The sequence below is a fragment of the Myotis brandtii genome, unplaced genomic scaffold, assembly GCF_000412655.1.
Source record: "Myotis brandtii unplaced genomic scaffold, ASM41265v1 scaffold332, whole genome shotgun sequence".
NCBI classification, from domain to species: Eukaryota; Metazoa; Chordata; class Mammalia; order Chiroptera; family Vespertilionidae; genus Myotis; species Myotis brandtii.
In genome coordinates this window covers 2,694,327-2,716,186 of record NW_005362797.1, presented here as the reverse complement: position 1 = coordinate 2,716,186, position 21,860 = coordinate 2,694,327, and the positions used below count along the sequence as shown (strand labels likewise).

At 54.4% G+C, this 21,860-nt stretch overlaps 1 protein-coding gene across 1 annotated transcript in view; it reads left to right on the top strand.

Annotated features, from left to right (window-relative positions):
• Window positions 1-21,860, top strand: part of CCDC88C (coiled-coil domain containing 88C) — a 102,279-nt gene that overhangs the window by 64,450 nt on the left and 15,969 nt on the right. Inside the window, exons 13-24 of the mRNA XM_014543682.1 lie at window positions 195-332; window positions 1,679-2,719; window positions 5,634-5,761; window positions 6,959-7,100; window positions 7,939-8,121; window positions 9,163-9,324; window positions 10,768-11,045; window positions 11,716-11,859; window positions 13,587-13,773; window positions 15,465-15,610; window positions 18,420-18,509; window positions 19,861-20,099. Of these exons, the coding sequence (XP_014399168.1) occupies window positions 195-332; window positions 1,679-2,719; window positions 5,634-5,761; window positions 6,959-7,100; window positions 7,939-8,121; window positions 9,163-9,324; window positions 10,768-11,045; window positions 11,716-11,859; window positions 13,587-13,773; window positions 15,465-15,610; window positions 18,420-18,509; window positions 19,861-20,099 (2,878 nt within the window). The remainder of the gene's footprint in view (window positions 1-194; window positions 333-1,678; window positions 2,720-5,633; window positions 5,762-6,958; window positions 7,101-7,938; window positions 8,122-9,162; window positions 9,325-10,767; window positions 11,046-11,715; window positions 11,860-13,586; window positions 13,774-15,464; window positions 15,611-18,419; window positions 18,510-19,860; window positions 20,100-21,860) is intronic.

Here is a 21,860-nt window from a genome sequence, read left to right as displayed (position 1 = left end):
GCCAGGCTTCCCTCTTCCCGCTCTGCCAGTCTTGGCAGTGGCTGTTGTGGCGCCCCAAGAAGTGGGCAGGAGGGCTGTTCCTTGAGAACAGGCCTGTTACAGTGTTCTGTGGGGTGACAGGGTTCGGGTCCGCTGTAAAACACAGTTCACTTCCTGAAACTGACCTTTGCACGGCTGGGTCTTCGGCTCTGCAGATTGAAAAGTTGCAGATCCAGCTGCAGAAGGAAAAGCAGAGCAACCAGGATTTGGAGACCCTCAGTGAGGAGCTGATCAAAGAGAATGAGCAGCTGCACAGTGACATGGAGACCCTGAAGGCGGACAAAGCCAGGCAGGTAGGCCCTCCAGAGCGCAGGCCTCCCCTGGCGCCCCTGCCTGCAAGAGGGAGTGTCCAGGATCACAGCCGTGTCCTGGTCGTTGATCAGTGATTCCTGGGTGACCAGTTTCCTCACTCAGCTGCAGCTCAGACCAGCAGTCCTCAGCTCAGCAGGGGGATGGGGACAGATATTGCGTCCCCGGGACACTGGCCATCTTGTTTTTGATTGACAGGACTTGGAGGAGAGGGGAGGTGCTCCTGGCTGTGGTGAGGTGAGGCCAGGGATGCTGCTCAGTGTCCTGCAGCCCCTGGGACAGCCCCGCAGGACAAAGAATGATTCTGCTCCAAATGTCCAGCGTCACCCTGAGAACCCTGGCAAACCTCCAGGGTGGATTCGCCTGGCACTGCATCATGTCCCAGGGAAGGCAGCCCAGCGCTGGGGCAGCGGCTCAGTGATGCCACCCAGGGGCCAGGCTTCCCTCTTCCCGCTCTGCCAGCCTTGGCAGTGGCTGTTGTGCCTCCCCAGGAAGTGGGCAGGAAAAAGGTGGAGGGTAAAGAGACAGAGGGAAGGCCTCCCCAGACCCTCTATCGACATGTCATTGGCCAGACCCAACACGTGACTACCCCTAGCTGCAAGGGAGGCTGGGTATCAAGTACTTGAATTTTTCAGCTTCTCTAGTAGAGCAAAAGAGTGGGGTTGGGATAGTGCTATGTACAGTGAAGAGACAGGCCAGGGCCCCCTCTCTTGCATGGCTTATAGTCTAGAAGGCAGAATGGTAAGTGACCAGCCAGGTGACTTCAGACGTGTGCTATTGAGGGAATACACGTGGGTCCAGGGAGAGTCTTGCTAAGTGCAGGGCATTTAGAATCGTGGTGCAGGGCTTCTCTGAGGAGCTGGCACTCACACTGAGCCCGGGAGGATGAGAAGGAGCCAGTGATGCTGACGGCCGGAGGGTGGAGGCGGATGAATATTCAAGGCAGAGGGAAGATCATGTGCGATGTCTGCAGGTGGAGGGTGGCGTGAGGAGCGGCCACTGGGGTGGGCAACCAGCTCGTCGGGCCTCTTGTGGACCAGGATAAAAAACACCAAGGAAATCACTTCCATTGTTTTAAGGAAGAGGAGGTGTGGTTTCTGTTTCTAAGTCATCTGGCTGCTGTGAATGTGTTTTGACTTGAACTGTCTCAGGGGGATCTCCATGCCCTTCACCTTGTGTCCGTATCAGGCCTCTAGGAAATGTTATGATGTCCTTTGCGTCCATGGTGGGGTGTCTTTCCAGGCCTACTCTTCAGTCCTCGGGTTTGGACCAAATCACCGAAATACGTTCGTGCAGCCACCTGTGTCATTTCCATTGTGTTTTCCTGCAGATCAAGGATCTCGAGCAAGAAAAGGATCATCTCAGCCAAACGGTGCAGACGCTGCGGGAGAGGTCAGAGGTCAGCAGCGAGGTCCACGTGCAGGACATGGAGAAGGAGAACAGAGTCCTCCACCAGACGGTGACGGAGACCAGCAGCAAGCTCAGCACGCTGGAGTCCGAGCGGCAGCAGCTGCACCGGGACCTGGAGCAGGCGAAGGAGAAGGTGGCGCGGGCGGAGGGGCTGGAGAAGGAGATGCAGCGGCTGGAGAAGGAGAACGAGAGGCTGGCCAGGGAGGTCACCTCCCTGACGACGGCCACCGAGAAGGTCGACGCCCTGGAGCGCGAGAGCCAGGGCCTGTCGCTGGAGAACCGCCGGCTGCAGAAGTCTCTGGACACCCTGCAGAACGTGTCGGTGCAGCTGGCAGGCCTGGAGCGGGACAACAAGCAGCTGGACGAGGAGAACCTGGAGCTGCGCCGGATGGTGGAGGCCATGCGCTTCACGGGCGCCAAGATGGCTCAGATCGAGCGGGAGAACCAGGAGCTTGAGCGGGAGAAGGAGGAGCTGAGGAAAAACGTGGAGCTGCTGAGCGCCCAGAGCAAGAAGTCGGAGCGCCTGGAGCTCAGCTACCAGAGCGTGAGTGCCGAGAACCTGCGGCTGCAGCAGGCCCTGGAGCGGGAGCGTGGGGAGCTGGAGGCGCAAAACCAGGCCCTGCAGCGGGACCTGGAGGCCCAGCGGCTGGCCAGCAAGCAGCTGGAGATGTCCGAGAAGGACAAGGAGGCCCTGCAGCAGGAGGTGGCCCAGCTGGAAAAAGACAAGAAGCTGCTGGACAAGGAGGTGAACCGGCTGTGGCAGCAGGTGGAGTTCAAGGACACGGTCCTGGACGACGTCACCACCAAGCTGTCCGCCGCCGAGAAGGAGAGCCGCGCTCTGGACAAGGAGCTGGCGCGCTGCAGGGACGCGGCCACCAAGCTGAAGGAGCTGGAGAAGGACAACAGAGACCTCACCAAGCAAGTCACCATGCACACCAGGACGCTGACGACCCTGGGAGAGGTGAGCGGGGTCCAGGCAGCCCCTCGAGGGGGACGCGGGGTTGACGTCTTTGTCCAGAGCTGCACAGGTGTGCCACGAGGGGTGTGCTCTTAGACAGAACCGGGACTGTGTGTGCTCCTTCGATGTCTTCCTTGGTTCTAAACAGGGTAGAGCCGAAAGGTAAGAAGAACCGGGTGAAACTCGGCTGTTCTCTCACTGCCCGGAGATAACCACGGACTATAGTTATTCCAGCGTTCCTCCCACGCATATCCATGCACACACGCACACACACACACACACACACACACACACAGGACACCTACTCTCTGCATCCTAACCCTATTGTATTTGTTAGGGCTTTTTTCCGTTACATTAAATAGGCTTTAAGCCACATATCATTTACTGTAATTATTTTTTTGGCATTTGGGCTGTTTTCTATTTTTTCTATTTAATTTATTTTTTTATTAAACATTTATACCCGTTATGCCCTCTTTCCCCTCCTCCCACCTCCCTCCCACAATCACCACACTGTTCTCTCATGTCCATTAGTTCTCGCTTTTTTCTTCTCTGATTTGCTCAGTCCCTCCACCACCCTCCCGAACACCCACCCCCCAGCAAAGCTGCCTGCCAGCTCTCTATGCATGAGTTCGTCTCTGTTTTGCTTGGTAGTTCTGTTTGCTCATGACATTCCACATGTGAGTGAAATCATACAGTACCTGTCTCTCTCTGACTGGCTTATTTCACTAAGGATTGTGCTCTCCAGGCCCACGCGTGCTGTCGCAAAGGGTACAGTTTCTTCCTTTCTGTGGCCGAGGAGTATTCCGTGGTGTGGATGTACCAATGGTTTTTAAGTCAGCACGTCCTCATCTTGATCCCTTGCTCTCAGTCTTTTAAGATGTTTGAATTCTCCTCCACACTTTCATGCCCTAGTTCATCTCCACACTTTCATGCCCTCGGCCATCTCCTTCGCCTTTTACTTTTTACTTGTGTGTCTCCTCTCCTTTAACTTGGGCTCCGACCGAGGGAGGGCAGAGTGGCCGGGAGCTGTGTGAGGAGAACCCAGGGCCGGGGTCTGTGGGGTGAGAGCTTGGACGTCAGCCCTCCTGGTTTCCTGCGTGGAGTCATCCCCCGCATAGTGCCGAGGACATCTTCCCGGGCACATCTCTACCCTCCGGGCAGCTTTGGCCTGGGGGTGGGGGGCCTCCATCCACTATGTTAAGGAACACTGGACATGTACACCTTCACAGAGATATTTCTTTCCTTAGGATTAGCCTACAAGTATAATTACAGACCAAAGGGTGTGGGTTGTCTTACAGTTTCTTGGTAAATGGGTGGCCTGCTTCCCCGGTACCTTCGGCCTGGGCCACATGGGCATTTCTGCAGCGTGTTGGAGGGAATACAGTGGGGCCTTGACTTACGAGTTTAATTCGTTCTGTGACGGAGCTCGTAACTCAAATTACTCGTATGTCAAATCATTAAAGTGAACGAGTGAGGCACATGGTGCTGGGCTGATGTTGTGGCGTTCACTGTGACGTTCGCTGTGCCAACTAGCGGTGGGGTATCTGAAGCTGGCTCGTAACCCGAATTTTAGCTCGCAACTCAAAGCAAAAAATCGGCCGAGAGACGGCTCGTATCTTGAAAAACTCGTTAGTCGGGGCACTTGTAAGTCAAGGCCCCACTGTACTGTCTGGTGCAGTTTCATCCGAATGGCCTGACATGGAAGTTGTGTCGGAGTTCAGTGTGGCTGTTCCCAGGTGGCCCTGAGTACAGCGCCTGGGGCACCAGGCTTCCATCCTGGGGCTCGGCCATCCCCTGGTGGAGTCCTCTCCTGGCTCCTTGGCATGTGACCAGTAGAGGAGAAAGAGAGTGAGGGAGAAAGACCACACTTCACGGGGCAGAACCCGGCCACACGGCTGAACCTAGCGACAAGGGAGGCTGGGAAGTGTGTTCCAGGAAGAAAGGGAAATGGATGTGGTGAGCACAGGTCTCATGCTCACGAGAGTACAATCCTTGCAGCTGCGACCCATAGTCCCTGCCTCTGTGAGCATGGGTTAGGTTTTGCTGCAGTAACAGGTAGCCCCAGAATCACAGTGGACCGCCACATCCAGGCTTACTTCTCACTCACAAGAGTCCAGGTGACTCTCCTGGCAGCCTGTCACCTGTACTAGGACTCAGCCGCTTTGATCTTACGGCGCCACCATCTCAACACAAGGTTTGGGCGGTTGCTATGGCTGGGGAAAGGCCGCTGGCAGGTTACACACCGGCTCTTCTCAGCTGCGGCTGGGAAGTGACCCAGGTCATTCCACACACAGCCCATCGGCTGGAACCGGTCACTTGGCTTCACCTAACTGCAGGGTGGCTGGAGATTTGCCGGTAAGATGTCTGGGGAGCACCATTCTCTGTCACACAGGCGGTCCGAGCCTGTGGGTTTGGAGGGGGTAGGCATGCATGCAAATAGAAAATTGTAGCTACTGGAGAGCTACAAAAAGGTGTGAGAGCAGGTGGACTAGCTACACCAACCACCTCAGTGAGAGCAGCACCCACTTTTGAAAGGTTAATCAAAAGCAGAATTTAAAATGAAATCTTCCTCCTTTTTGTATTTTTTGTTCCAAATTCTCTGCAACGAGCATTTAATGACAGTCCTCCCTAGAGGAGATCATTAGAATGTGAACCTACTAATCAGAGATCGACGTAACAGTATTTCCAACGCACGTTTGATTGTGTCTGGAGCTCAGTGGATCCATCCTGGCACACAGCCGTGTGGCCGGGTTGTCTGCACTGGCTGGAGGGGTGTGTTCACCCTTCTCTTTGGAAGAGGGGTTCACCCATCCCCATCAACCGCCTGCCCAGCCCCGGTGACTTGGGAAGGCACTGGCTCAGCCTTCAGAAGGGCCATGCTCTCCCGGCCCATGCTCGTCCCCTCCCTGTTCTCCAGGAGCTGGTGCTGGAGAAGCTGAAAAGTCAGCGGCTGACCAGCGAGCTGGACAAACTGGGCCAGGAGCTGGAGAAGGTCGGCCTCTGCAAGGAGCTGCTGCTGCAGGACGACAACAGCGACGGCGACAGGTGAGGCCCCTCCCCGTGAGGTCTGCAGGCTCCGCAGCCCCCGCGTGCGCCCCGCCCCAGCTCCAAGCTCTGCTCCGTCTTCACAGCCCAGGGCCTGTTGTCCTTCACATCTAGGTCCTCTTCCTGGAGGTTCCCAAGGAGGAGAGGACGGACACTCTTTAGTCCATAAAAAGGCTACTTTTTCTTTTTTAATCGACGATTTTATTTTAGAGTAGTTTCAGGTTCACAGCAAAATCGAGGGGAAGGTATGGAGATTTCCCGTATGCCCCCTGCTCCCCGCCATCGGTGCAGCCTCCCCCACCATCACCAGCGCCCACCATGGTGGCCCACTTGTTACCTGATGGACCTGCACTGACGCGGCCGTAGTTTAATTAGGGACCACTCCTGGTGAGCCTCGCGTGGGCTTGGAGAGATGGGTAATGACGTGTCCATCGTTGTAGTATACATACTGTTTTCACTGCCCTAACAGTCCTCTGTCCCACCTACCAGTATTTATCCCTCTCCAACACCCCAGCCCTTTAATTAAAAAAAAAAGAAAAAAAAAAGCTTATTGCAGCCTTTTCTTGCAATGCTTTCCTACATGATCTCATTTTTCAAGGGAATCCAATGTCTTGGATTTTTTGCTGGACTTGTAACTGACGACATCCACGTGCTAGATAATAGCACGGTGACCTTGAGCATGGTGACCTTGGGCACATGGCCTAACCCAGTGGTTCTCAACCTTCTGGCCCTTTAAATACAGTTCCTCATGTTGTGACCCAACCATAAAATTATTTTCGTTGCTACTTCATAACTGTAATGTTGCTACTGTTATGAATCATAATGTAAATATCTGATAGGCAGGATGGTCTTAGGTGACCCCATTGAAAGGGTCGTTCGACCGCCAAAGGGATCGCAACCCACAGGTTGAGAACCGCTGGCCTAACCTCTCTGAGGCTCAGTTTCCCCGTCTGTGAAAAGCCCGTGATGGCTCCTCCCTGTGGCGATGGTTGTACAACTGCCCAGTGATGTGTGACGGTGTCGCAGGCGTGTTGACAGCAAGTCCCGGGTGGGCTCTGGCGGGATGGTCTGGGCCGCATGCTGCCCGGTGCCGAGGAAACCTGCCTGATCGGGGAGGGGTGTGTGGCAGCTGGGAGGTCGGGAGCTTGTGGGTGGAAAGGCAGACAAATGGTACTATTGCGTCTTTGTAATTTTCAGAAAATACAAGATCTTGGAGGGCAGGAATGAATTGGCATTAAAGACGACACTGGCCTTGAAAGAAGAAAAGATCGTGTTCCTGGAGGCTCAGGTGGAAGAGAAGGCCAGCCTGACCCGCGAGCTGCAGAAGGAGCTCCAGGTGGTAAGAGCTGCCACCAGGGACGGCGCTGGGTCCCGCTGGGCGGTCCCTGCCTCGCCCCTCCCCTCCCGGTGCCTCGCCCGGGCAGCAGAGGGGCAGCCTGGGTGCCCGCCTCATGGAGCAGGTGTGGGTGAGCCGCAGGGTCGGAGGGAGCTATTTCGGATCATGCCGTCAGGGCTGGACAACCAGAGAGTGAATGAGGTTTGGGGGGAGAGGAGGCGAGATCTGGGGACCCTGGTGAGAACCTACTGGAACGGGCGTGGGGCCCCAGACAGTCTCATGGGCACCCTCGATGGGACACACAGGTGCGCAGAGGCGCGTAAGGACGTGCAAGTCTGCTCCTGGCGCACACGTGCTGTCCACATGCGTGCTGACCATACACGTGTTCTCCACACAGTGCTCTCCACACACATGCACACAGGCACCCTCCCATCTCTCCTTTATGAATCCTTGGCACGTTTCTTGGTTGTGTGATTGGATAAGGAATCTAGAACAAAGCGATTCTAGAGCCGATAGGGGCTTTCTGACATCACCCTGTCCCTCTCCTCCCAGTGCACCTCCATCTTAGGGAGCGGACCACCGAGGCTCAGGGAGTGAGGAGACGTGCCTGTTGTGTGGCTAACGTCAGGCTGGGGCAGGATGGGGTCCCAGGCGCCTGCCCTTCCTGTCATCCTTGGAGGAAGGAGAGCAGGACAGAGTGGGTGTGCATCTACACCAGAGCTCCTGCAGGGTGTCCCCTTGTCCAGCCGCTGCGGGGGAGGGTGGGTGTGTGGGGGGCTGATCCCTGGCTGCACCGGCCTCTTCCCGCCCCACATCTGCTTCTATGCTCCTGTGCCCGCAGCTGAAGGAGTGCGAGCTCCTCAGGCAGAGCCAGGAGGGGAAGCACCTGCAGAACTCGCTGAGACACCCTTCGGGGACCTCGGCGGCCGGTCACCAGGAGAAGGAGGGCTGGGGGCCGAGCCACAAGGAGGCCACCATGGAGCTGCTCCGGGTGAAGGACCGGGCCATCGAGCTGGAGCGGAACGTGAGTCGCTGCCCCGCCCTGTCGTCACGCAGGCCATCCCACTCCTCATCCTGGTGACACACCTCACGGGAAAGGACAGCGGATGTAGAATCTGCTGACCTACCCCGGTCTAGCTGGACTCTTCTTGATTTGTCCTGGGAGCTCTGGGTTCCTTCAGCGTTCCTCACGTAAGGGCGCGGTCACATTTCCCCACGGTGACCTGCCCTCCCCTGCCCATCAGACCTGGCCGGCTCTCATACGCCGGACTTTTTCCGTCCCGCTGTGTCGGTGCTCTGTGCCGGGGTCGGCAAGCCAGGCCTGGCGCCTGCTCCTATGAGAAGGTTTTACTGGAACAGACACACCCTTGGTTTACCTGTCGTGTGGGCGGGGCTAAGTGGTGGGCGAGAGACCACAGGGCTGGCACCCAAAATATTTACTATCTGGCCCTTCACAGAAAAAAGTCAGCCAGTGTATGTGTGAACCCCTGATTTTATTCCACCCTCCCAGTTGTTGTATGAAGTGAATAGTGATGGTTTTCACCATCTGACGGCGAGAAAGCTGAGACAGTCTGAGGCTTGACCAAGGGCCCATGCTAGTGAGGTAGCCCATGGAGCCTGGCGACCCCCGTGCCCTGGCTCCTGGCCAGGTGGTGGCCGATGGGAGGTCTTGGTCAGCCTCCTGGAGCACCAGCCACCTCATTGGCCGCGGGCTTGGCCTCGCATCCTGTGCGAGCAGCTCACCGAGACGCACTCTCAGGTGTTCACCGGAAACTAAGAAAAGCATTAAGAGCAAGGCCGCGCTTGCCTCTGCCTCACACTCACGCACCCCAGTTCCGGCAGAATCCCCTTCATGCGTGTTCTTTTCTGTCTTGAAAGCACATACCCCCAAAACTAAGTGTGTTTTTCCCCCAATCCTGTGGATTGTTTTTTCTGAGAGAGAACAGTCTCTCACCTGGAGGACGCAGGCTTTGACCCCCAAAGCATCCCCTTCGGAGGGTTCCTTACAACTCAAGTACGTGTGCCATTTGCCAGGGGTGTCTGACGGCCTCGTGCTTCCCCCTAGAACGCGGCTCTGCAGGCCGAGAAGCAGCTGCTCAGGGACCAGCTGCAGCACCTGGAGACGCAGAACGTGGCCTTCAGCAGCCAGATCCTGACGCTGCAGAAGCAGAGCGCCTTCCTGCAGGAGCACAACACCACGCTGCAGACCCAGACGGCCAAGCTGCAGGTGATGCGCAGGGCCGAGCACGGGGCGTTGGGCTTCCGTGCGTCCTGTTGGGAACAGGCTCGTTGGAAACTGGTGCCTCGCCTCAGGGCCTTTGGCGGTGGCGATGGTTGGTGAGCCGGGTTCCGTGAGTGAGCTTATGGCTGCGGCCTCTTCTGTTTCCCAGTCTCCTCCTGGAAATGTGCTTAGGGATGACTTGGAAAAGAGTCTCTGGGGTCGACTACGTTTGGCTCAAGAGTTGACCAGGCTTCTTTGCTGTCGGGCCCGGCAGAGCCTTTTTAAAGCTACTGTGGGTCTTTGACCTCCACCAGGGAAGTCGGGTGTGAAGGGGCTCCTGGGCTGTTGAGAGCATGGAGCAGAACTGGGCCACACAGGTTAGGGCAGGGGTCCTCAAACTTTTTAAACGGGGCCAGTTCACTGTCCCTCAGACCACTGGAGGGCCGGGCTATAGTCTAAAAAAAAACTATGAACAAATTCCTATGCACACTGCACATATCTTATTTTGAAGTAAAAAAACAAAACAGGAACAAATACAATATTTGTATTTGCATGTGGCCCGCAGGCCGTAGTTTGAGGACCCCTTGGTTAGGGCGTTGGTTTATAGTTATGTTAACAGATGTGGGAACACGCGCGATCGTTTATTAATGCCGTGCCCGAGAAAAGTGTTTGAAAATATGTAACTCGGGGGTCAGGGACAGTAAACAGGAAGCCATTTGGCAAGGAGATTGGGATTTGTTCTGTTAAAATAAAATAGGGTCTTGTTGGTAGTTTCGTTTTTGTTGTCTTGTTGCTGTTGTCATGTCTTTGTCTGGCTTTGACATCAGGGTAATTCTGGCCTCAGAATGAGTTAGGACAGGTTTCTTCCTCTTCACTTTCCTGATAGTTTTGGATGTTGGATGGTTCTGTAAACAGCAGGTTAAATTGGATGGTCGTGTTTTTCAGATTTTCTGATTTTCTATGTATTTAACTTCTAATAGGCTTTTAACAGGCGTCCAGGAGGGCACCCAAGGTGCTTATCCAGAGAAAGGGCATGATTGGCCCAAAGAAGGTCACGTGTGTGGGGAGGGGCGCAGACTCAGTTTAGCACCATGTGATGGTCCGTGTCTGCCGGACTATCCCCTCAGGCAGAGCCGGGAGGGGAAGCACCTGCAGAACTCGCTGAGACACCTTGCGGGGACCTTGGTGGCCGGTCACCAGGAGGAGGGCTGGGGGCCGAGCCACAAGGAGAAGGGGGGCTGGGCCCTTCCCAGTGCAGTTCCTTATGTGCTGGTAGAACTGTCCTCAGCACGGCTGGGTTTTGCCTGCCCTGAGGGTCTCTGCTCTTTTGGTGCCTGCACTTGCCCTGCTCTTGGCCCCTCACTGCGTGCGGGGGTGCAGGGATGGGGAGTCTGTGGCTCCCTGGGGTCTGCGCCCAGTGAAGCATCATCACCTTCTCCCTCCCGGCAGGTGGAAAACTCCACCCTGAGCTCCCAGAGCGCCTCGCTCACCGCGCAGTACACGCTGCTCCAGAACCAGCAGGCGGCCAAGGAGAGCGAGCATGAGAACCTGCAGAAGCAGCAGGAGCAGCTGGCGGCAGCCCACGAGGCCCTGCTGCAGGACCACGCGCGCCTGGGCGCGCTCCACGAGCACCTGTCTGTGGAGCACGAGGCCCTCATCGGCCAGCACAGCCGCCTGAAGACGCTGCATCGGTCCCTGGAGCTGGAGCACAAGGCACTCGGGGAGAGGTGCGTGCCGGGCTCCCCCAGGCTCAGTCCCCCTTCACTCTGGCCCCTCGTGGTTCCCCTGGACCCGCTGCTTCACAGGAAGAGAAGTGAATGGAACGTCCCCCTCAGCGATGTGGGGTTGGTGCAGCTGGAGGCTGAGGGGTGGGAGGGTCCCCGAGGGGAGAAGGGTGTGCCCAGCTGATCCCGGCTCAGGGAAACCATGTGTCAGCATTGGGGTCCCTGCTCCCCTGGGGACTCCTGCCCCCTCTTCCTCTTCTCTCCCAACCAAGAACAAGGAGGGGACATTCACCACAGCTGCCGATGTACAGGGATGTGCCTTCCCAGCTTCCAGGCCTTTTCTTCCCTGTCAAAGTCTCAGAGTCTGGGCTTTTTTTTTTTAATTTTGGAAACTTTTGAATATATTATCATGGTTCCCAGTGGGGTAACAAAGGGAGGCTGCTTTGACAGGGACTGGAAGGGACCCTAGAGATACGTCGGGTGGAAGGAGGGGGACCGGAGGAGACCCCCAGAGCTGGCCCAGTATGTGTCCCATCTGCCATCTTCCCGTTCTCTGTCTGGCCCCGCTCCCTGCCCATCCCCACCGCCCTCAGCTCTGCAGAGAGAAGCCGCTCACGGAGGCTGTGCAGTCTCCTGGGGTGTCCGTTCCTAGCAGGTGTGTTTCCCTCCTCAGGCACGAGGACCTGCTGAAGCACAAGGCGGAGCTGGAGGAGCTGGAGAAGGTATTGACCACCGAGCGGGAGGCCCTGCAGCGGGAGCAGAAGACCAACGCCATGGCCACCAGCGAGAACCAGAGGCTGCGGGGAGAGCTAGACAGGTAACCGCCTCCGCCCCCTGCAGCGCATCTGCCAGGTTTCATTCAGAGCAACTCACTCAGCACCCACTGAGCTAAGCTCAAGCGAGTCTCCTGGTGATGGTGTATTTTTACCAACCCTGTCATGGTCACAGCTGGACGGTCACAAGGTAAAGGCACGCCAGCTGGTGGCTGGGATGGGAGGACTAGCGACACGGGGGTGCTGCATTGTCTAGGCTTGGTGACCTCCCCTCCCACCTTGATGATGGTGATGATTGTATCGGGCGAGGACCCCTTCATCCTCTGACACCAGCCACCCCGTGAGGGAGAGGCGCTCGGTCCTCGGCATTCATGCATTTCCTCTTGGTGAATTCACCTCCTGGCTGAAATGCACTTGAACCCCCAAATCGCTGGCCGTGGCCTTTCATGGGCCTGCCCAGAGTGGGAGATACTGGAGTCGCCGATGGGCACATTGCAGGGGAGGCTGAACAAGACCTTTGGCTGCTGCCTTGTTTCAGGTCTCACACTGCAAACCAGTGTCCCTCTGGCCCGTTGAGTGCCATGGAGTTCTGTTTTCATGCTTTTTGGTGGCGATGTTGCTGTTTGGAATGGCCCCTAAGTGGAGTGCTGAGTGATGATGATGATGATGATGATGATGATGATGATGATGATGATGATGATGATGATGATGATGATGATGATGATGATGATGATGATGATGATGATGATGATGATGATGATGATGATGATGATGATGATGATGATGATGATGATGATGATGATGATGATGATGATGATGATGATGATGATGATGATGATGATGATGATGATGATGATGATGATGATGATGATGATGATGATGATGATGATGATGATGATGATGATGATGATGATGATGATGATGATGATGATGATGATGATGATGATGATGATGATGATGATGATGATGATGATGATGATGATGATGATGATGATGATGATGATGATGATGATGATGATGATGATGATGATGATGATGATGATGATGATGATGATGATGATGATGATGATGATGATGATGATGATGATGATGATGATGATGATGATGATGATGATGATGATGATGATGATGATGATGATGATGATGATGATGATGATGATGATGATGATGATGATGATGATGATGATGATGATGATGATGATGATGATGATGATGATGATGATGATGATGATGATGATGATGATGATGATGATGATGATGATGATGATGATGATGATGATGATGATGATGATGATGATGATGATGATGATGATGATTTCAGTGGCTTTACATCATACTCAGAATCTCATATTTTATTTATCTCAGGAGTTGAAATTAGAAAGGGGCTTGGAATTGGAAGAAGAGCTGGGCATAGACATAGAGTTTTAAAGCAAAAATGTTCTGATTCAATGTTTTTTAAGAGTTTTAATAGAAGAACCCTTTTTTCCAAGTCGGCAGGTATGCCAAAGCCTTACACAGAAAGGACTTTTACAGGGATGCTCTGTTGAAATGGTGTCCGCGCCTGCCTGTCCTGTCCCCCCAGCCCACAGAAGTGACCTGGGGTAGCCTCATAGAACCCCAATGGACCCAATGTGAAAACCGCTGATTCTGTTCAACCCTCATTTACACACGGGAAAAACTCAGAGAGGTTGTGGTTTTGATTAAGGTGCACACCTGGGACGGAGGCTGGGAGCGCTCCTCAGCCCTTGGCCCTGTGGCTCTCGCCCTCCAGGGTCAGCTTCCTGCACCAGCAGCTGAAGGGGGAATGCGAGGAGCTGCACGCCCACACCAAGGAGCTGAAAACCTCGCTGAACAACTCGCAGCTGGAGGTGAACCGCTGGCAGGCCCGGTACGACGAGCTAAAGGAGGAGCACCAGAGCATGGACCTCTCGCTGACCAAGCTGGACCACCACTGCGAGGTGAGGCCGGGGCTGGTGGCTCAGGACACCGGGCCTGTGCCCTGGGCGACAGCCGTGGCTCAGCCAGGTCGGAATGGGTCCTCATTGGCGTCTGTGCTCAAAGACCGTGTGTGAGTGTCACAGAGGCCAAGGGGAAGCCAGAGGCATTTGAAGGGACAAACCCCATGACGGGAGGGGATGTGTTAGAAACACCTTTCACCTGACCTTTGCTTTTTGCAGGGTCGGGCGGTGCATGGAAACAGCCAAGTCCTGTATTTTTGTGTGTGTGTTTTTTAAATATATTTTTATTGATTTCAGAGAGGAAGGGAGAGACAGAAACATCAGTGGTGAGAGAGAATCACCGATCGGCTGCCTCCTGCACGTCCCCCACTGGGGATTGAGCCCGCAACCCAGGCATGTGCCCTGACCTGGAATCAAACCGTGACCTCCTAGTTCATAGGTCAATGCTCAGCCCCTCACTGAGCCACACTGGCCGGGCGCCAAGTCCTGTCTCTTTTCCGAACCCTCGGCTGAGCGCTTTGCTCTGTGCTCACCGTGTCCTCTCGTTTATTTCTCACAATGATGTTGTGAGCTGGGTTCCCATCCTCGTCCCTCTTAAGTAGCGGGTTGCAACCCAGTTTGTGTGAAGCCAACGTTTCGACTTTCCTGCTATACCAACCAGGTTGATATTCTAGAGCAGGAGCAGACCAACCTCAGCCCAAAATTCAGATCTAGTCCCCCACCTGTTTTTATGTATCTGTGAAACAAAAATAGCTTTTACAGTTTTTAATGGTTGGGAAAAATCAAAAGAAGGATAATGTTTGGTGACAATTAAAACGGTATGAAATTTAATTGTCTGTGTCCAGGAGTAAAGTTTTTGTTGTTGTTTTTTAACACAGCCACACCCACGCATGTACATTTTATCTCTGGCTGTTTTCCTGCTGTAATAACAGAGTTGAATAGCTGCAACAGAGACCGCCACCCTGCCTGGAAAGCCTAAAATATTTACTATCTTGCTTTTTACAGAGAAAGTTTGCTAGCCCCGCCTAGAGCAGAGATGTCCAATAGGAATATAATGTAGGCCAGCATACATAATACAAAATTTTTTAAAAATTAAAGGAAACAGGTGGGATTAATTTTAATTACATATTTTTAGCTGTTATGTCTAAAATATCACATGTAACCCCAAAAAGCTTATTAATAAGATTTTTAAAAAATGTTTTTGATTTTTTGAGAGAGAGGAAGAAACACTGATGAGAGAAACAAGGATCGGTTGCCTCCTGCACGCCCCCTACTGGGGATCGAGCCTGCAACCTGAGCATGTGCCCTGACCAGGAATCAGACCTGTGACCTGTTGATGCATGAGACGATGCTCAACCAACTGAGCCACACCAGCTGGACAGACAGCTGATTAATGAGATGTTTTTAAATTGTTAAATCCCCAGAATCTGTTGTATATCTTCGCACTTACGGCACGTCTCAGCTCAGACCGGCTGCGTTTTCAGTGCTCAGTGGCCACACGTGGCCAGTGGCTGCCTGATTGGACGGTGCACTTGGCCGTCCCCATGGCATTGGCTGTGTTGGTCATTCCCACTGGATACCGAAACGGCCCTCTTTGTGCACGTGGCCTTTTTCTTCTTCTGGAAGTAGGTTCCCCGCAGTGGGATCACAGGGGCACGTGGTGTCTGAGACGTTGTCCGTGTGTGTTGTAGCTGCTCTCCCGCCTCAAGGGGAACTTGGAGGAAGAAAACCATCACCTCGTGAGCCAGATCCAGATGTTGAATGAGCAGAACCAGAGGCTTCTAGAGCAGAACATGGAGAACAAGGACCAGTACCACGAGGAGCAGAAGCAGTACATGTAAGGGGTGTGGCTGCCCTGTCCACAAAGGGGCCCTGGCTTCCATCCCCGCGCCTGGGCCTCGACATTCTGGGCAGAGAGCCCCCTGGCGCACTGGTGTCCCAAGGGCAAGGGGTCAGACCATCTTCCCAGCACATCCTCCTCTGGTTTTCCTGGAACGGTTCTAGATTTCTGCAAGTAGGGGTGGTTGGCTTTTCAAAGATACTGCCCACTGCCAGATGGTTCTTAATCTGCTCTTGGAATTCAGTTCAGTTTTAAAAATAAGATGGCGGTAGAGTGGTGCCTAGGGAAGGAATTCAGATTGCGGGCCGAGCCCTTTCTGTGTGTTTTCCCTTAACAGGCTGGAGAGAGGGTCGTTGGTGCACCATGGTTGTCCTCCCTCTGCCGACATGACACATTCCTGGCTTTGGCGTAGACCCTGTGAGGTGCACAGAACCAGTGACCTGGTGGCCAGGAACTAGTAGGCGTGATGGGATGTGAGCAGAGCTGTGTGCACAGCAGACAGACGTTGAGGAGCTTCATAGAGGCCTAGAAGGAAGCGTGGTGGTGGGAGTTGGGGTGCTGCTGCTGACCCGGATGGGCTGGCCGGTGGGGGGACATGGAGCACGGGTAGCCTGGGTGCAGGGAAGGTGCAGGCAGTGGCAGGAGGGAAGGCTGCAGCAGGCGGCGCTCAGCTGGGGAAGGCGTCCATGCCCGGCTAAGGAGTCGGGTTCACTGGGAAGTGAGTGTTTATGGGAAGCTGGTCTACAGGCCCAGGAGCTGCCAGAAAGGAGGGCGGGAGGAAGAGCCTTGGTGTTGGGAGCCTTGTGGTTGGAAGTCAAGTAACCTGAGATGCATCTTGTGGGTCGAAGGTGGTCTTCCCCCCTCGGTGCTGTGCTGCGGGACTGTCCTTCCTTGTGGTCAGGAATGGCTGGCCATGTGGGACAGAGGGACATGGCCACAGTGACCCGGGGGCACTGTCCCAGCTCCCTGGGTAATGGGGCTGCTTTACTGTTCTCTTGGATTCTTCTGCACGTCTACAGGTGGTTGCACCTACCCAGGATGGTTCACGTGGAAAGCCACACTGTAGTTTTGGGGTAGAAATGACTGTGGCCTGAAGTTGGCTCTCTGTAACGCAGCGGGTAAAAATTACCAGCAGAGGTTGGACAGGTGCCAACTAGAAGATTCGGGTCCTGGTATCCAGGGGGTGATCTGATGATGGTTTTGCATTAGACAGGTCTGCAGGAGGCCAGGGAGATGGCAGGCTTGCTGAGCCTGCTCCGAGCGGAGTCTTCCCCAGTCCTGGGAGGGTTGTGGTGCCTGCCCTCCGTGAGTTTGTGCACCTGGAGTGGAGGGTTGGTCAGAGCCAGACAGGAAAGCACTCTAGCATAAGGCCAAGCAGCACGATTGTGGGAAGAGAACAACACAGACTAGAACAGTGCCAAGGGCGCTGGGAGCAGAGCAGGGTGGTCAGGGGCCTAGCGGTTTGCGAGCCATCACTTTTCATGGGCTCCTCACTTCATGATAAACTCTCGGGAAAGCCCTGGTATTAGGTGGGACCTCGGCAGCTTCATGGCCGAAGGAGCCTGAGCAGCTGCCTCGATCGGAGGACTCATTTTCAAGCCAGGAAACCAGGATCTGAGCTGTCAGGGCCACAAGGTCCACGAGGGAACAGGACAGGAGCTGGCGGCCAGTGGGGGGCGCTTGTCTCCCCACTCTGGGACAAGGCAAAACGAAAGCATGCCGTGCGGTCTGTTTCAGGAAGGCGAGGCTCCCTCTCCCAGTGAGCAGGGGTGCCCTCCTGCGGCCCAGGGTTAAGAGGTGTCTCTGTTCCTTTCTGTGTTTGTGAAAATGTGAACTGATTGCCAACAGAAATGAGATTTTTTGCTTCACAACCTGGGTTTCTGGAACCTTCTGGAAAAGCGTTCAGAAGTTCCACCACATCTAAAGCAGCGCTTGGTTTGCAGGGCCTGCGTTCAGTCCCAGGAGGCACCCTGCGTTCAGCCGTGTCGCAGGCCCCACCGCTCCCTCTGGTCCTTCCAGGCCCGCTTTGCTCCTTATCTTCTCTGTCAGCCCCCAGAAGGCTTTGAGTTCGCTTCCGTGGCAGTGTTATCAGAAACCCAGCATTGGAACGGGCTGAGGTCAGAGGTCTGACTTTGCTAAACTGACTTTTTTTTTAATATATTTTATTGATTTTCTACAGAGAGGAAGGGAGAGGGATAGAGAGTTAGAAACATCGATGAGAGAGAAACATCGATCAACTGCCTCCTGCACACTCCCCACTGGGGATGTGCCCACAACCAAGGTACATGCCCTTGGCCGGAATCGAACCTGGGACCCTTGAGTCTGCAGGCCGACGCTCTATCCGCTGAGCCAAACCAGTCAGGGCTAAACTGACTTTTTTAACCTTAATGCCCATCTGCCTCACTGAGGGCAGCCCTCTCCCCACCACTAAAGGTATCGCTCCTCTGTACCCGCAGGAGCTAGCCTTGCCCTGTGTCGGGCCCGAGTGCCCAACATCCCGAGTTGAGCTGGCCGGAGAGTCCTCCGGGTCTCCGAGCTTGAGTTTCAGGTGGTTGGGGGTTTGTTCTCCTAAAATGATGTTCAGCCTGATCCTCGGTGCTTCAGCAGGTCTCCCCCACGTGTTAGGTTCCCGGACCCACGTCACGTGCTTCCATCCCCATGTTCCCGACTCGGCGATCACAACCGTCATGAGCACCGTGATGTCCGAGCCCCAGAAAAATGCCGGCCCTTCTGGGCCAGGTCCCAGGTTGGGCCGATGTTTTAATTTAAAAAACCAAATTGTTTTTTATTTCTTTTCTATTTACAGAGACAAATTAAATGCCTTGCAGAGACAAAAGGAAAAACTGGAAGAAAAAATCATGGATCAGTACAAGTTCTATGATCCTGCTCCCAAGAAGTGAGTTGATTTAGTGGCAGTAACTTAAGCACAGGACAGAAAGCTTGCTCTTTCACGAGTGGGGAAAGCTGTCGCATCTAGCGCAGTGACCAGTTTGTTGGGCCCGCATCTTCCCCTCTGTGGCAGGCCCCCTGTGCGCAGGTCTCCCAGCACTAAAAGAATTTAGAGTTTCTTTCGGTCCCGCCGTCCATACTCAGCGTTATCCTATGAGGGATGGCGAAGGCCAGCTGCCATGTCCTGTTGAAGGGGCAGAGAGTCTGTGGTTTAGAGCCACTAAAGCAGGACTATCAGGCTGTGTCTCCAGGTTTCAGGACCTAGAACGCCATGTTTCTGTTTTGGGAAGGAAGCGTGGGCCGGACACCTGGGCCAGCACCCATGGTCTTCAGTCACAGGAACCTCTTGGTCTTCCCTACCTTCCTCTGGAGTCTCTAGACCCCAGGGTGGTTCACAAACACGTTCCCTTCTGCAGAGCAGCAGCCCCGGTGGTGGGCCGGCTCGGTCCCCGAGGCTGCCGGCCTCCTCCGTGCATCAGGGCTTCCCTGACGCGGCCCTGAGCCCCAGGAGCTGGGCCTTCAGAGTGTCCTGTCCCAGCCCAGCCTTGAGGTCATATCACCATGAATCCTGCAAGGCCTCTCTGTTGGCATCACAGAAGCACAGAATTTCCCACCTTCCGCCTGACCCTTCGGTTGACAGGGAAATGAGGCATCGATGAGGAAATTAAACCGTTTGTGTAAGCACGGTGCTGTCCTGTGGCAGAGCCAGGATTAGAACCCACGTGTGGTGGTTCTTGTTAGATTAGAATGCCTCCGTTTCTGGTTAGCTGCAGTGTATTGCCCTTTAACTTCACTGTTTTTAATTCAAGTGGCCCACTCTGCCCTGCCCTGTCCCCCCTCACCCAGACTCCTCAATACCGGGAATGGGCAAAGTATGCCAGCCCATGTCACCCATTATTAACTCTGGCTGAAAATGAGGAGGTCCCTGACTCTTCCTGAAAACGGCATTTTGATGGAAAAGTGCCAACGAACATAGATCAGCACAGCACTTCTCCCTGCACTTTACAGCGATCAGGAGCTGAGAGCTGTATTTGAAGTTCAGTTTCCCGAGAGGCTAGTGGGGGTTCCTGCCACGATGAACGCTTCTACCGTCCCTACCACAGCTGCAAACTGTGTTCCACCCCTGAGCCCCACATCCGATGATGGTGGTGCTGGCGAAGAGCGCCGACCTTCTGAACCCCAAATTAACGGCCACTTCCCCGGCTGGTGATGGCAATCCCAGCTTGCGTCAGCGCACCCAGTGACCTACCGGAGGGGCAGTGAGGGTTGGCTGTGTCCTAAAAATCTACTTCTAATAGGAAAAACCACTGGATTGGAGCCAAAGCCTTAGTCAAATTAATCAAACCAAAGAAAGAGGGTCCCAGAGAACGACCGAAGTCAACCACAGACAGCCCTCCCTGGCCACTGGAGTCCTCAGACCCGGCCTCGCCCAGTGCTGCTCAGCCTCCAAAATCGCAGCCGGAGCCCCCGGAGGCCACGCCATCATGCTCGAACTGGGTGGAAGAGCGAGACGCCCCCAGTGTGCCTGTGGGAAAAGGTAGGAGGGTGGCCTGGCTGCAGGCGGGAAATGAAGGGGAGGACCTCAGGTCTCCCTCGTGGACAGGGCAGCACCAACGAGATGGCGTGCTGGGTGTGCACACGTGTGTAGGCGCCTGAAGGGGGTGTGCTCCCCCATTAGGTGAACAGCCAAGTAGAAAATATAAACCCACGTCAGTGTTGTGGCAGTTTCGTCCCAGAACAATTTAGTTCCTTTAGCACGAGAAGCCCCGCCCATCACATACAGGTGGTGGGTCCTGGAATGCCCAGAGCGGATCTCCGTACAGTTACCGCAGAGAGAGCCCAAGAGGGTAAGTTTTGGGGTTTCCTTGTATCTGCCGGGCCTGGGAGAAGCATTTCCAGAGGGAGATCCCGGTGCATTTAACACGTAATGGGCACGTGCTAGGTCTTCAGCACGGCCTGGGGGCTGAGCTTTCCGTCCCTCTGAAAAGCAGGTGCGGTTCTCTTCTCCCACCTTCCTGGCCTTGAGTCCTCCCACCAGGGGGCGCTGTACCTGGTCATTTAGGGCTGTGGTCGGAGTGAGCCAGAGGTTCCGAAATGGGTTTCTAGTTGATGTGCTGCATGTATTTCATCAGGTGTGAGAAGCTGTCAGTTGTAAGCTGTAGGATTATATGCTCATAGAAAGGAAATGAATGGGTGGTGGCAGTGACGATTTTGTCAGAATTGCCACCTAGCCGACAGTGATGCGAGAGATGCTCAAAGCTGCATCCTGACTTCAGAGATGTAAGGTTTGGGGGTGAAAATGTGCATTTTACAATCGATTAAACAAAGCCATCGTCTTAAACGTGGTTTCATTTTCAAATTCACTTTTAAATATCACTGTGTACATTATTTACCTATAAACCTGCCCAACAAGCCCCCTGAGAAAGTAAATTTTATGAAGGACACTAGGGCTTTCTGAGGACCAGGGCCGTGCCTGAGACTCGTGTGCTCTCAGCGGCTGGCGTTACAGAAGCTGACAGGGCCCAGGGCCTGTGCCAAGCCGCCTTCTGAGTGTGACGTGTGCACAAGCCTCTCCAGGTGGCAGTCACCACTTCAAGTCCCGGTGTGTCACTGGAGAGGCTAAAATGAGGTGTGCACACGCATGCCCACTGTCTGGGGACTAGTGCTTGCATCCCCAGTCTTCACAGCAGGTGAATTAGGTCAAAAGCTCACGTGCAGGTAAATGATAATGAAGCTTTCATACTGGCTCCTTACATGTTGTGACATTTACCACCTCAACTTGTGTTATTGTCTAAGTTGACTTAATGACTATAATCAGCCTAATGGAGTTGGCAAACCTTTCAGAGAAAAAAATGCTTGACTGATCCAAACTGTCGTTGGGGTCCATGAATGAGGTCAGTGGTAAATATGAGTAATGGCAGCCGTGCAATGGTGCTTCCTGGGCTCAGCACCCTTTAGGTAGTTGACCCGCTCTATCTATCGCCTTTGGTTCTAACTGCCGGGTGAGGTCGGCACGATTCCTGTCCCCTGTTCAGAGCTGGGAAAGTGAGGTTTGCCAGGGTTAAGCACTGGCCCAGAGAGTAAGTGTTGGACCTGGGATCCGAACCCGGGTCTGATGGATACGGGGCCTGAACTTTGACCCCTGTGAGCACTGCCTGCACTTCAAGCTGCTTTGGTCCCTGAAGATGCTGAACCCGCCTGGGGCCCCAGCATTGAGTAGTGGGTCCTTATCCTGTGGTGGGAGCTTGGTCAGCAGGGTGGCGCTGTGAGGAAAGAAGTAACCGAGGTTCCTCTATGG